At 31.2% G+C, this 14,162-nt stretch overlaps 1 protein-coding gene across 1 annotated transcript; it reads right to left on the bottom strand.

Annotated features, from left to right (window-relative positions):
- On the bottom strand, window positions 363-2,079 carry LOC105160900 (nematode resistance protein-like HSPRO2). The gene has a single exon (XM_011078418.2). It carries the CDS (start codon window positions 2,002-2,004, stop codon window positions 577-579), a length of 1,428 nt encoding a protein of 475 aa, XP_011076720.1. The 5' UTR covers window positions 2,005-2,079; the 3' UTR covers window positions 363-576.

Raw genomic sequence — 14,162 nt, 5'->3', positions numbered from 1 at the left:
AAAGAAAATGAAAAATATATATTCAAAATGATATTAATAATAAAATTCAAATACCAAAATGTGGAGTACCAATAAACTCGATTCATTACAAATATAGAATAAAATGTGACAAATCCACAATAAAAGATGCTAATTACCCACACACAATCGGTTTTTTATTCTAATTTCTTTTAATTTTTTGTTTTAATAATATATACACGTTATATTTATAAAATAAATATATTTCTGGTAGAGATGCCATGTACGTGTTAATAGTAATAAAAGATGAAATGAAATGTGAATAAAAACATTGAGATAGTTCTATATTTATGGTGTCGCGTGTTCATAGGTGAGTGTAAGAATTCAATGTTTTGAGGCCAAAATTTTACAAAAAAATATGTAATAATATTAGGGAAGCAAACAAGAAAAATCGTGTAACTAAACGTTGATCTCAAAAAAAAAAAAAAAATCAATTAATTTGCTAATTCCTTACAATAGACTACGTATTTAGTATACCTACGTACATATATATCTCAACAGGACGAGTCAACTGATTCAACCCGCCACCGCAAGCGGCCGCCGGCCGTCCCGCCTTCTTCACATATCCCCATTCCTCCGCCTCCTCTCCGGGCTATATCTTCCACTGTCATGGCTCCACCGCTCCCCAAGAAACGTCTTCGCCGCGTCCAAGCTAGGAAAATACGTGGGCTCAAGGAAAATTTGACTCAGCAAATCCCCTGACTCGACGTTCCCCTTCGCCTCCAAGCTCCCCATCACCACCGCCAGCAGCTGCTTGTAACAGAAGTAAAACCTCTTCACTGCCGCCTCCACCGCCTGCATCGCCTGCAGCAGGTGGATTTTCGAGGACTCTTCCTTCCTCCTGTACAGTTCCATGGCGGCGTCCTGTATCCTGGGCCCTCCGGTGGGGTCGACCTCCACTTCAAGAACCGCCGGCACCTTGTGCTTCAAATCCTTGGACGACTTGGTGATGTCGACGAGCTCCCGTGACCTGAAACAGAAGAGTTCCGACTCGGAACTCGCTCTGATCATCAGCTGATTCTTCAGCCGCAAGAAATCGTCAGGATCCATCAGAAGATGCAATTCTTCTATCTGGTTGATGATCGTCCACACTTTCTCGAGTATCCAACAATGGCCGGCCGCTCTCTCGTAGCGACGGCCGTCGATTTCGTCGCAAATTCTCGCCAGAAGCTCCTTGCCAACGCGGACCCACGACTCCAGTATCTGGTGCGTGGAGTACAGCGTTCGGTTCTCGAAGTTCTTGGAGCCGACGTCGTCGTTCGGGCATTTCTTCAGGGCGTGGAGCTCTGCCGGCTTGCAGATGCGGTCGTAGTTCAAGCTCGGCTTGCCGCTCAGGTTCGGCTCTCCCAAGCCTAATGTGTACGGACACCCCTGCATCTGACACTCGATGGAGTACTGGATCTTCCTCGCAACACCTTCGAACTTCTGCCACGTGGCAAGCCGCGGCAACAGGCTCTCCTCGCTGACCTGGCTCACCACCACGGTATCGTCCGACATCTTCCAGACCTCCGCCGAGCTGTTCTCCCTGGCCAAAACACCACCGGCCGACGTCAGATCAACGATCGGGATCGTACCCCGCGTCTCCGGGTCCTCCTCATCCTCCTCACACAACTGCGCTATAATCTCAATCTCACTCGTCGCCAGAGCCTCCACCCTCCGCCTCCACTCGCGGCGGTTGGCGTACGGCCTCGGGTCAGACAACACAGTCGAGATAAACCGGAAGGTAATCTCAAGGCCCACGAAAGCCGGTCTGAGAACCTCTTCGCTCTTCCAGGATGGAAACTCCGATGCGGACCATAGCTTCTTCAGCTCAGGGAGACGGAGATAGTGCTCGTAGGCGGAACAGGCGGAATCCGACGCCGCAGAGAGCTCAGCAAGGCGAATCTTGGGCGGCGGAATAGAAATATGAAGCTTATTCGCTATCCTCGGCGACTTGTTGGGTATCTCAGAGGAGACCATCTTGGTTTTCCAGTCCAGATCCACCATTTTTCATAGAACTGAAGATCAAATTATGGGATTTCTGAATTCTCAGAGGGGTTTGAGAAGAAATGATGAAGAGGGAAAAGGTATATATAGAGCAGAGTGGTGGATGGGGGACAAGAACAGGGGAAAGGCGTGTGGAAGCGAAGCCGCGGCTCTGAGAATTACTATTAATTATTTTCTTTTTTTTTTTTAAGGAAAAAAAAGAACGGAAATCTTATCCATATACGGATATACCTAACGCAGTAGGTTCGAGTATTTAATAATTGACGAAAGTGTCCTTTGCTTGGAATTTGGAGCAGTGTCTTTATTTTTCGTATTTCAATTAAGTCTGCCCCAGGGGGAAATCAACTACTGCGTTCGGTGCTGACTGGTGTTTGGTTTCCTCTCAATTGACTCGCGCCACGTGTTGGGTTGTAGGTTTAGGATCCAAAAAATTCTAGTTTCCACATGGCTCAATTAAACCTAACAAATTAAACGATAAGTATAATATATTTAATTTATTTGTATGTAATTTAATAAAAATGATCAATTATATAACAAGTATTATATACTCAATTTATATTTAATTTAATTCAAAAAAATTTAACTCGAATAAATATTTTCCGGAAGATAAATGCTAGTACTATTTAAGATTACTTTAGCGTGGGATTAAATTATTATTTTTGTATAAAATTGGTAAATAATTGGTGAAAGTGGTGGGGTTATTATTTTATTTTTATATTAGTAAAAATAAAGATAGGAAGTAGGAAAAGATCTAAATTATCCGAAATGTTCTATAAGTTTCTATATTTTGTGAATAAAATATTTTTCGTGTATGGAATATTTTTATCTTACTTTAAAAGTATGCTATTTATGTAGAAATAAGATTTGAAAATTTATGGAATTTTATTATTGTTAATTTGGTAAAAAAAAAAAGCATAGGGTTCATTATACTTAGACCTCTTTTAAAAATATAAAATTATATTTCTCTCCAAATAATTCTAAAATTACACTTACACTCCCTCCGCAAATTTACTGCTTACACCTGATCCCTTTTGTTAGAGTTTAGACGCAAAATACTGAAATAAAAAAAAATACATATATTTTTAATTTTGCCTCTCATTTAATATTTTCATATAATATTTTTGTACTTATATAATTTTTTTTTTAATAATATTAACCTTACTCCACATATATATACATATATTATGTTTATCCATTTATAAGTACAATAAAACAGCCAGAAATATTAAATGAGGGTCAAAATTAAAAAATAATTATAATTGAAATTAATCCAAAAATATAATTCAATCTAATGGAGACGTCTTAAAAATTTTAGAGACGGATTTATGAAAATTGCTAATATTGTATCTTTTTCTCCGATTTTACCGAATACTTTAAGACGTTTTATGAAATTGCAGACATATACAGTAATAAATCTTAGAAAGGTTATAACTTCATGCAGTTCGAATTATTTTGGGATGGTTTCAGAAAGCAAGCGTACAAAAAGATCCCATAAACACGAAACTTCAATTTCGCCAACTTGATCTAACTTGTCCAACAATTACTAATACTAGAATTGAATACTGGAACGGATTATATAAAAAAGAAACGACAGATATTTTATTATTTTTTATGATATAATAATAATAATAAAGAAAAAATAAAGTTTCTAGACATGTTGAATGAGATGATGCATGATATGTATACCAATTGGCATGATAAAACAAGATCACTACCACAAACACAACAAGAAGCAAGTTCAATTCCACAAGGTTGACGAAGAAAATTAGGAGGTTGTCTCTCTATAGATTATTCCACTGCATGGCTGTATCCTAGGATGCTTCCTTATTGCTCTAAGTTGATTTGAACCTTTGCTGCACAATATTCATGTATTTTTACTCGGATCGGATTTGATAGAATTAAATTAATACATAATAAGTATTATTTTTCTTAAATTCTGTATCAATTACACAATAAATATATTACGTTTGTCATATACCTGAGTTAAAATTTCCTCTTGTTCAAATTCTAATTACATCTATGGCCTTGAATATCGGCGGAAACTACGGTTTTGCCATTTTAATGATCAAAACCTTAATTAACAGCAGCGAATATGTTGGGGTGTTGTTTGAGAAAACGACTGCCGCAGCCAACTGTTAGATGAGGCCATGTTTTTGGAACTGGAGCACTTGCAGTTATCTTCCAGAATTTCTGCTTATCTTATCCCTTTTGCCTTTTTGTCTCGGCTTTGATGTAATTTATTTATTATGATATTATAAATGAGTAAATTATTTTTTTATTAAAAAATATTAATTTATATTACTGTAGTTTTTAAAATAGAGCAATTTATCTTCATGTTTAATGAGTAAATTATTTCATTTTAAAAAATATACACTAGAAACAAAAATGACTATTGGATACAATTTTAATAGCTATGGACTAAAAATCATAGTAAATAATTTTTATTGACCACATTAAATAATACGATATAAAAACATATGTTTTACACCAAGAAAAAGTTATTTGTCATGGCTAAAAGCCATGGAAAAAATATTTGTCATGATTTTTACCTATGGCAATGTTTTAACCACCCTCGCAGATACCACGACCGACAATCGTTGCATGGCTGGATCAAAGATTATATGCTATAATTATTTTATTTTTAACTATGTCAATTAGCTATAGTTAAATGTTACATTTTGTAGTGATATAGGGAGGTATTTTACTTTTTTTTTTTTATTAGAGGGGTAATTTGTTTGCACTTTTTTCGTTTTAGCTGTGTATTTTAATGCTATATTTGGATTGAGAGATTTGAAAGTTTTAATAATAATTTTTTTGAATTTATCTGGGTTATATTTTAAATTCAAACAATTTGAAATCCTATTGGACTTCGATTTTAAATTATATTTTGTTGAATATGATAAATTTTAATTTTTTTTAATATAGAATTATTTAAAATTCTTTTTTTAAATATTTTTCTCAAATCAAAATACATCGATCAAATATAGCCTTAGTCTAATCCAATTGATCTCAATAGGTATTTGAAAAAATACAGAATAATTATTTATCAAATTATTGCTTAAAAGGAGCTATTTGAAGTATTTGAGTTATCCAACCATTATTTTACATCACCAGAATGTTTTAAGCCTAAGATTTGGGAAAAAAAAATTATTTTTTCGTCTCATAATTTAATTCTTATTCACTTTCGATATAAATAATTGTGGGTTTCTTGCTTTAAGAATAATAACTTATATCTTTTTATCATTTTTTGTCCACCGTTAAATATTCAACGAAAACCGTACATACTCGTTATGTTGGCGTGCTTGGGATTGATGGCATATGAGACGCACATACTTTATTTTTTGAGAGATTAATTGTAGGTTTTGGCAAAAGAGAGGAAAATAATAAAATTAGGGCTTCCACCCTTTAAGTTCTACCAAACTCGAGTAAATTAAGCTTCTCAAGTTGAAAAATGGCTTCAACAAGTGATTCAACTGTTGTAAAATCGATTATTATATGTTATTGTGGTAACTAAGCATGTACGAGAACCTCATAAACGAGCTCAAATCAAGGAACAAGAATCTACGATTATGACGATATTGCAAGTAGGTGTGGGTTTTTTGTGTGGGAAGACACACCAATCACACAAATGTGAAGAAAGTGATAACGTGGCCATTTTATAGCATGTGTCTCTCACATGTCAAAATTTTCCTCTAAAACGACAACGTGGCCGTTTCTATCAAATATTAACAGCAAGACAAGAAGTGAGAAAAAAACATAACTTATTGTCTTTAAAATGAGAGTCCCCTAATCATTGGGACTAAAAACAAATAAGACCTAAGTTACAAGATAAAGAATGATATTTTCCCAAGCTTTGCAAGCATAGTATCACAATTTTTTGTAGGCTTTTTTTTTTTTTTTTCAGATGTTATGACGATATTGCAAGTAGGTGTGGGTTTTTTGTGTGGGAAGACACACCAATCACACAAATGTGAAGAAAGTGATAACGTGGCCATTTTATAGCATGTGTCTCTCACATGTCAAAATTTTCCTCTAAAACGACAACGTGGCCGTTTCTATCAAATATTAACAGCAAGACAAGAAGTGAGAAAAAAACATAACTTATTGTCTTTAAAATGAGAGTCCCCTAATCATTGGGACTAAAAACAAATAAGACCTAAGTTACAAGATAAAGAATGATATTTTCCCAAGCTTTGCAAGCATAGTATCACAATTTTTTGTAGGCTTTTTTTTTTTTTTTTTTCAGATGTTTTCAACTTTCACTGCAACTAATTACCGAAATAGAAACTTTTGCAGACGCTCTCAACATAAATGTATGATGTCCATGTGGGTCAAAATATGTACTAAGGCGCAAGAACTTAAAAAAACTACTTTTTATAAATGTGGATGGATTAAAATACCCTTCATTTATTTCTTCCATAAATAGCCATTGCTTTAATTAATCATTTATTCATTTACTTCTTTTTCATTTTATGAAATTAAAAAAATATATAATGAAAATTTGAATTACACACACTTATCAAGTGTTCTTCGATTATTAATCATTAAATAAAATGATGATCTCTAGATACATGTAAAAATATACAATCGATTCAAATTTGACCAAATTTTAAATTGAATAAAATTAAAACAACATAACCAATTCACAAAAATCCTTTCCCAATGGAAATAATTTTCTTTTTCCAAGCTTTCAAACATGGTACAATCCTTAAATTTGATTTATCCCATGCTTTTTTTCAATTATTCACAAAAGTTTGATGTGGCGTACATGACGAGAAAAGAGGAAAAAATGCAAACAACCCCACGTGATATTAAAAATGAGCAAATTATTTTCTACGAGAAAACAAAAAACAATAAAAGCAATTTACCTTCCTTTATTTTTTTAAAATGAACCAACTTGCTTCTTTGTCTAAGAAGGTAAATTGTTTTATTTTAAAAAATACAAGATGATAAATTGCTAATATTTTTCTCTTGATAGGAGGATAATTTGCTCGTTTACAGTATCACATGAGATAAATTGCATTGTCGCAAGATAGACAAAAAAACAAACATCATTGTGGCTCGAATATAGGGATTAATTGGCAGAATATACTAATTCTGAAGTGGATTATGCCTAAAGTTTGTTAATTGGAGAGGTGGAGGTTGAGACAAAGTTGCTCCAGTTTAATGTTTACGCTAAGATTTTCGTCCTAAGTGTTGTTGTTGCTAATTAAGACAATATAACGTACGTACGTACATAGCCAAATTCTTGTAGTGTTGTTTTTTGTTTGAGAATCGTATTCCTTTGGTTTGTTGTTTTGGATTAAGTTTTGGTCTGCACACAAGGAATAATTCTCCTATAACTTCGCCCAACAATTCCCCTTGTAATTGTTAAGACAAAAACATGATGGTCAGAACGACTGAGATCTAACTTTAGTGAAAGTCTCTTCCCAAACATCTCTTGCAATCCACCTTTGTTCATTTTGTTAATTTTATGCTTCTGTTTTATCATTTAATTTTTGTTTGTCTCGAATTGTAATTAATCGAAAATCAAAATGCGAATAACTCTCTCTCTCTCTCTCTCTCTCTCTCTCTCTCTATATATATATATATATATGTTGTCTTTTTATATGGAGAGACGAACAATTGTATTATTTAGGTGTGTTTAGATATTAAAAAAAAACGAGATGTAGATTTGCGGCAAAATTATAAAATTAATTAGTCCCACGGTGTAAGGCTATTTAAATTAAATTTATATTACATTAAAAATTGCAAAAAAAATCTGAAAAAAAATCCTCACAATTAGGTGGGGGGTTCTTTAATTTTTGGCAATGTTTTTGGATTCTTTTTGCAACTTTTAACGAAATATAGGGTTAATTTTAAAATTTCAAATATGGGGTTAAGTATGAAATTATCCTAAACTGTGGGACTACTTTCACAATTTTACCTAGATTTAATAAGAAAAATAAGAGATGAGTGTATTTTGAAAACGTTATAACAACAGAAATTCAATACATAGGGATTGATTTAACAACAAAATTTAAATTATTATATTTTTTATTCGAAAAGATTTACGAGACAATCTGAATGTATATTTATTTTTATAGATCAGGTAGGAAAACATGAAAGAAAGGCAGGAGGGTGATTTCCTACTGCTAAGTGGTGGGAACATGGAATGATAAGTGACAAGGAGATAGAGGTAGGATTAGGAAAGTTTCCGTTAGTTTCGGATAAGTATAGACCAAACAATTGAGTTCAAACTTCAAAAGTTGGCGGGCGAAAACTTTCTTTGCTGTTGGACTTGGACTCCACTCTCTCTCCGCGTTTACCGCTTCTAAATTCCCTCTCCACCTGTCCTCCTCCATGTCTCCCCTAAGTCTGCAATACATGTTATATTCAATGCCATCTGCATTAACGTTCCTGTGATAGAATTATACATAATGACATGTGAAACTACATTTTTTTTTTAAAAAACATTTAGTATAATTATATGTAGAACATCAGTGGTTTGAAAAATTACATCCAACATTCTTGAGGTTTGTTTCCGTCTAACAAATAAGTTTCTCAATTAGTCAAAATTCATCGAATTTGCTGATATTAATAAAAAAAAAAAAGTTAGAATAAATCTATGTTAATCCCTGATTGACTTATTACTAACTTATTGCAGGTCAAATAAATCCTTTTATAATTAAATTACCATCATACGTCTTCACATATTAATGTATTTGAAAAAGTATATTTTCACCGTCAAAAGGGTAGTTTAGTCTTAAAAAAATTATTGACCTGCAAAAAGTCAGTAATCAGTCAATCGAGGGTAAATATCAATTTTTATTCAATTTTTTTGTACAAATTTAATGAATTTTGACTAACGGGAGAACTTATTTGTTAGACGGAAGCAAACTCAGTGGTGCTAGATATAATTTTCCAAACTACCGGGAGTCAATCTGTAATTACACCAAACTTAAGAGGAGGAGAGTGTAATTATCCCAAATGAAATTGGGTGGGATAAGAAATTGAATAACTAATTCCGTCATTCATTATATAGTGTTTGATTCGACGTATTATATGTGTAATATTGTATGTGATAATATAATATTGTATTTGGTTGGAGGAATTATAAATTATGGTTCAATAAAAAAGACCTTAAGTGTATCATTTGTTGAGTTATTTTTATTTTCTCGTCTTGTTTGGACGTACTCGTTGATTTGAACTATCAATTTGTTGAATCAATTTTTGAATTCAAATATTTAATTTTAGAATTTATTTATTTATTTATTGTGAAGTGGTTCCTCCCTCGATGTCTGCCTTCTTTATCTTCTGTATTTGTTGGAATTTATTTGAATTGTTGTCGAGTTTGAAACATATATATGTTTGAGATTGCTGTGATTATTAATCAAATTCATCTGCAATGAGTTTTTATCTATCAATTTTAATTAGTATCGAATAATTTAATTTATTTCTTAATCCTATCACAGATTTATTAGAAATTTTATAAAATTCTTAAAAGCAATTAACTTAACTATGCAAGTAATTAATATAGCCTACGAATTAACTCAGGATTGAATATATGTTTGCAATAGTTTAGTTTAACAGCTGGTTCTTATTATTTTTTTTGGTTGAAAATATGTTAAAAAAATATTTTTTTATTTACAGTTTATACTTTTAATTACTTAAATTACACTCATTTAAACTAAAAAAGAATTCATTTTTTCTATTTACTTTTGTATTTCACTGGTAAAATTGTACAAATTAATTTTTTTACCCAAACATTTAAACTTCTGCATTTAATTTTTATTTTCAAATACTTTCAATTTTCACTAAAATTAATGATGTTGTCGTGATTAATCATGACCACATTAGTTAGATTATAAATAAAAAAATCAACTTATTTATGTGTACTAACAAAAGGGCGTTCGGATGAATTTATATATTTTTAAAATATCTTATAATACTTAAGAGCTTATAAGATATTGGAACTTGTCCGATAAAATTCTTAGATATCGAACTTATGAAATTCAAATACGAGATGATGAACTTATAAGCCCTTTTACGAAAAGATTTGATGTTCCTAACTTATTAATTTTAACAATTATTTTTTTATTTTAAACATATTAATTATAAAATTATATTATTAACATCTCATAAACTTCATAATTTTATTTTATCCGAACATTTAACAACTTATTTTCAAAATAAAATATAGCATCTTAAAAATATGTAAATTTTATAAAATAATTTAAATAAATTTAATCAAATACCCTGTATAGAAATCATGACGACAACAAACACTCTTATAGGGATAAAAGTTAAATCAAGTATTACTCCATAATCAAATGAAATAAATTGATTTGAATTCAATTTGTTGAATTTAATAAAATAAATTTGTATAGAAAAAAATTCAAATACCTTTCGAGCCTGACTCGAATTCGATTCTATTAATTCAAAAATAATAAATATATTTAAAAATATCAAATAATTCGAACTCGATTCATATTTAATTCAATTAAAACTCATTTAAACTCAATTAAATTAATTATCAAAGTAATTTCAAACATAATTTTTTAATTTAAATAACTTTTAATAATAATATATTCAACTTAAATCGAATAATATTGTTGGAGTACGTTTCACAATTCATACCCCATTTCCACCTGTTGGTGGCATCCAACTAAGGGGCAACTCACTTGCCTCACCAGCTAACAAATCAGGCGGCCCAGCACGTGACTTGCCGACATCCATTCATGGGCGGACACGCGGCTTGCTGGTCACATGCGATGGACATGTGGACGTAGGCAGTTGGCCGAATGTTTGGACTTTGGCTTGCACGTCTGGACAGAGGACAGGCGTCAGCTTATTTTCAACACCTTTGACTGAAGAAAAGCGACTTTTTCTTAAGTTCGATCCGCGTGGAATAAGTCGCTAGCTGTAATATTAGTGACGGGTTTGAAGGAGATTAAGGGAGTGTTTGGGACCTCATTTTGAAGGGGATCGGACAGTATTGTTCGTTTTGATTTTGTGATTTTACGATTTTAGATGGCTTTGGGGTGAAAAGAGGTATTAGAGCTTATAAATCGTACAAATTTTGTTAAAAATATTAATATGGGTTAGTTATACTTAAATTCTTTTTAAAAATATAAAATTATGTTTTTTTTTCAAAAAAGAATTAAAATTATATATGCGCCTCTTCTGAAAATTCGTAGTTGACTCCCTTTGTTACAGTTTGAAAGAAAAATATTGATATTAATAAGAAAGTTATATAAATTTTTAATTTTGTCTCTCATTTAACATTTTCATATATGACGAGGTTAAATGAGAAGCAAAATTGAAAATTTATGTAATTATTTTTGCTGACGTCAATATTTTTCAGCTAAATCTAACAAAAGAAAATCATGCGTAAACTAAAGATTTTCAGAAGGAGTGTAAATGTAAGTTCAAATTTTTAAATGATTATTGAAGGGCCGTTTTCTTCAAATAAAAGAAGTCAATTTTCTAATTCAATTTATAGTTTGGTCTAGCTTAAAATAATTGACTGCATTAAAAAGTCAATTTTTAAAATATCAAATATAAATTGATACAAAACAAAACCCTAAAACTTTTACTACCACGTCTTCTGGTCAAGTTCAGAAATTTGAAAAAATACAATTTACCTCCATTTGATATGTAAAATGAATAAAAAAATTTCTATAAAAAAAAAAATTAGCAAATTACCTTTCATTTTGAAAATACATGAGGGTAATTTGTTAATTCTTTTTTCATATGAGATTTTTTTGATCATTTTGTATATCATAAAAACGTAAATTGTATTTAACTCTTAAAAAATATCAACTGTATGTCAAATTTTGACCTTTTTCCTTCTGGTTCAAAATATCAGCTCATAAATGTGACCCAAACGCCATTTTGAACTTTTGACTAATTAAAAAATTAATATTTTTGATAATTCGTATTCTTCAAATAATTGAAAAAATTGAAAAATAAATTGATCAACCAAACTGGACCTTAATGGTTTCTTCATTTGAGAAGTAAAAGTAAATGGCAGCTAATCAAATCAAATGTTGGTGTCAGTGGTTGAGAAGTTAAACTATGGAACATTCTACCTTTATTGATGGATATGTCTCTCTCTTTTTCTTTTTCTGCTTTTTTTTCTTACACAAAAATTTAAATCAATCACCACTCCAAACTAAAACATAACTATAGAATCATAGATAGCTTATTAATGATTAACACTTACAAATTATGACGAAACAATATTATCTACGATGATCATACAGAACTAATAATTTTTTTATACTACGGACAATCGAAATTCATTGTGGTTTTAGTTATGGTAGCATGGCCAAAATATTTGCTATGATTTTTAGTTGTGGCTAATATTTTAATTTTGTGTGCAAAAACAACGTCTAGTAGCCGTTACACACGGCCATAGTTAATTGATATTTCCGATGATTTCTAATTTTAATTATGGTAATTAATCATGATTAAATTATTACATTTCTTTCAGTGTTATCCATATAATTTTCAAGTTGATTAACAAAATTAAAAATTGATAATTATTTAAATTAAAGTGGTTGGTTGTTACCAATTGAACTGTAAGGAGATGAATATGTCATTATTTGTTTGGTAATGTCTCACCTTCCAAAGCTTAGTCATTGGACAAAGATATATGTAGTGTTAAGTCTTGCATTAATCTCCACCAGCTCCATCAACCTAACTTTTGTAATTAACTACTACCACAACACAAATACCAAAATTGTAAAACCGAAAATCTCAATAAAAAATAGGGATAATTACATTTACACCTTTAGTTTATTGTCATTTTATATAAATTATTCGTACTTTTTAAAAAATTATAGAAACTACCCCTGACAATATTTAAAATCTAAAAATGCCCCTATTGACTAAGTCAACTTTTAAAATAATTTTTCAAGTGGTGTTTATGTAATTATCAAAAGGTAGAAGGAGTGTCAAAGTAATATTTATGAAGATGGTAATATGACATCATATTATATTATTTTTTTATTGAATCTCAGTATAAAATTACATCTTTTAATAAACATTAAAAACTTGATTTTATTCTCCATTAAAAATATATCAATATTCAAAATTGAACTTCAAAATCTGTAATTATTTTTATACATACATATATATATATATAATTACTAAATACGTCAAAATTATTTTAAAATACATTTTCCCATAACGCGACGTAGCCCATAACTTGTAGCATGAAGGTGCATTCAACATATGTTATTTTATTATTTTTGGGCTGAAAAATATTTATGGATATAGATGCATAGGTGAGTGGATAATTCCAATGATATATAATAAATAATATGTATAAATTTATATATATATATATATATTATATATAGATTTGGTTGGAAAGTGATGGAGGGGTTGACTTTGAAGCGTGTCAAAGTTGAGTTGCGTTTTGGTTTCCTGGGGAGCAACCATGCATGTTTCTTTTAATATCAATTTGTGTCGTTCTCTTTCTTCCCATGTGCTGCTTATCCACTATTACTGTCCTATGCTCATATTCTCCAGCCGAAATTATTGAAGGGGGTACACATTAATATTATTATTGCCCTCTTATTTACATTTTTCTCTATTAAATTATACATCACCTATATATATATATATTGACGCAGTATGCAATGTGATTGGTACTCTATTATGCTAATATTGTTCGTTCTGACTTGATCATATAAACATCGCGTGTTTTGTCCTTAAAAAGTGCATCACTAGGGAGATGAGCCATTGAGGCTTATAAGCTGCTCAAGTTTTTCGTCTGCAATTGATGTAAATGTTTGCTTACATCATTAGCCCAATAAATGAGGTGTTTGGGATATACACATGGCTTCATTTCTGTAGACAACACAAAATGATGTGGCGTGTGATGCAATTGGTGGTCTTCATATGTGAGGTATTTTTCGTTTTGATTTCATATGAACGTAATGATTTTATTTTGAAAAGACAATTCACTAGTGAGAAAAGGACTTAGGACTTACACCTGCTCAAACTTCTCATCTATAATCAGGATACACCTTTACATGGCTATAATTTGTCTATTGGGGTTTTTCCTGTAATTTGTCGAGTTACAATAGTTTGGTAAGTTTGACTCAAACTTTCCTTTTGAGGCGATATTCTCCTTTCCTCGTGGTGTGGTCTTTCTTTTTACTACT

This window comes from Sesamum indicum, linkage group LG4, assembly GCF_000512975.1.
Source record: "Sesamum indicum cultivar Zhongzhi No. 13 linkage group LG4, S_indicum_v1.0, whole genome shotgun sequence".
Lineage (NCBI taxonomy): Eukaryota > Viridiplantae > Streptophyta > Magnoliopsida > Lamiales > Pedaliaceae > Sesamum > Sesamum indicum.
The sequence above is the reverse complement of the archived record's forward strand: the minus strand, read 5'-3'. Positions and strand labels throughout refer to the sequence as shown.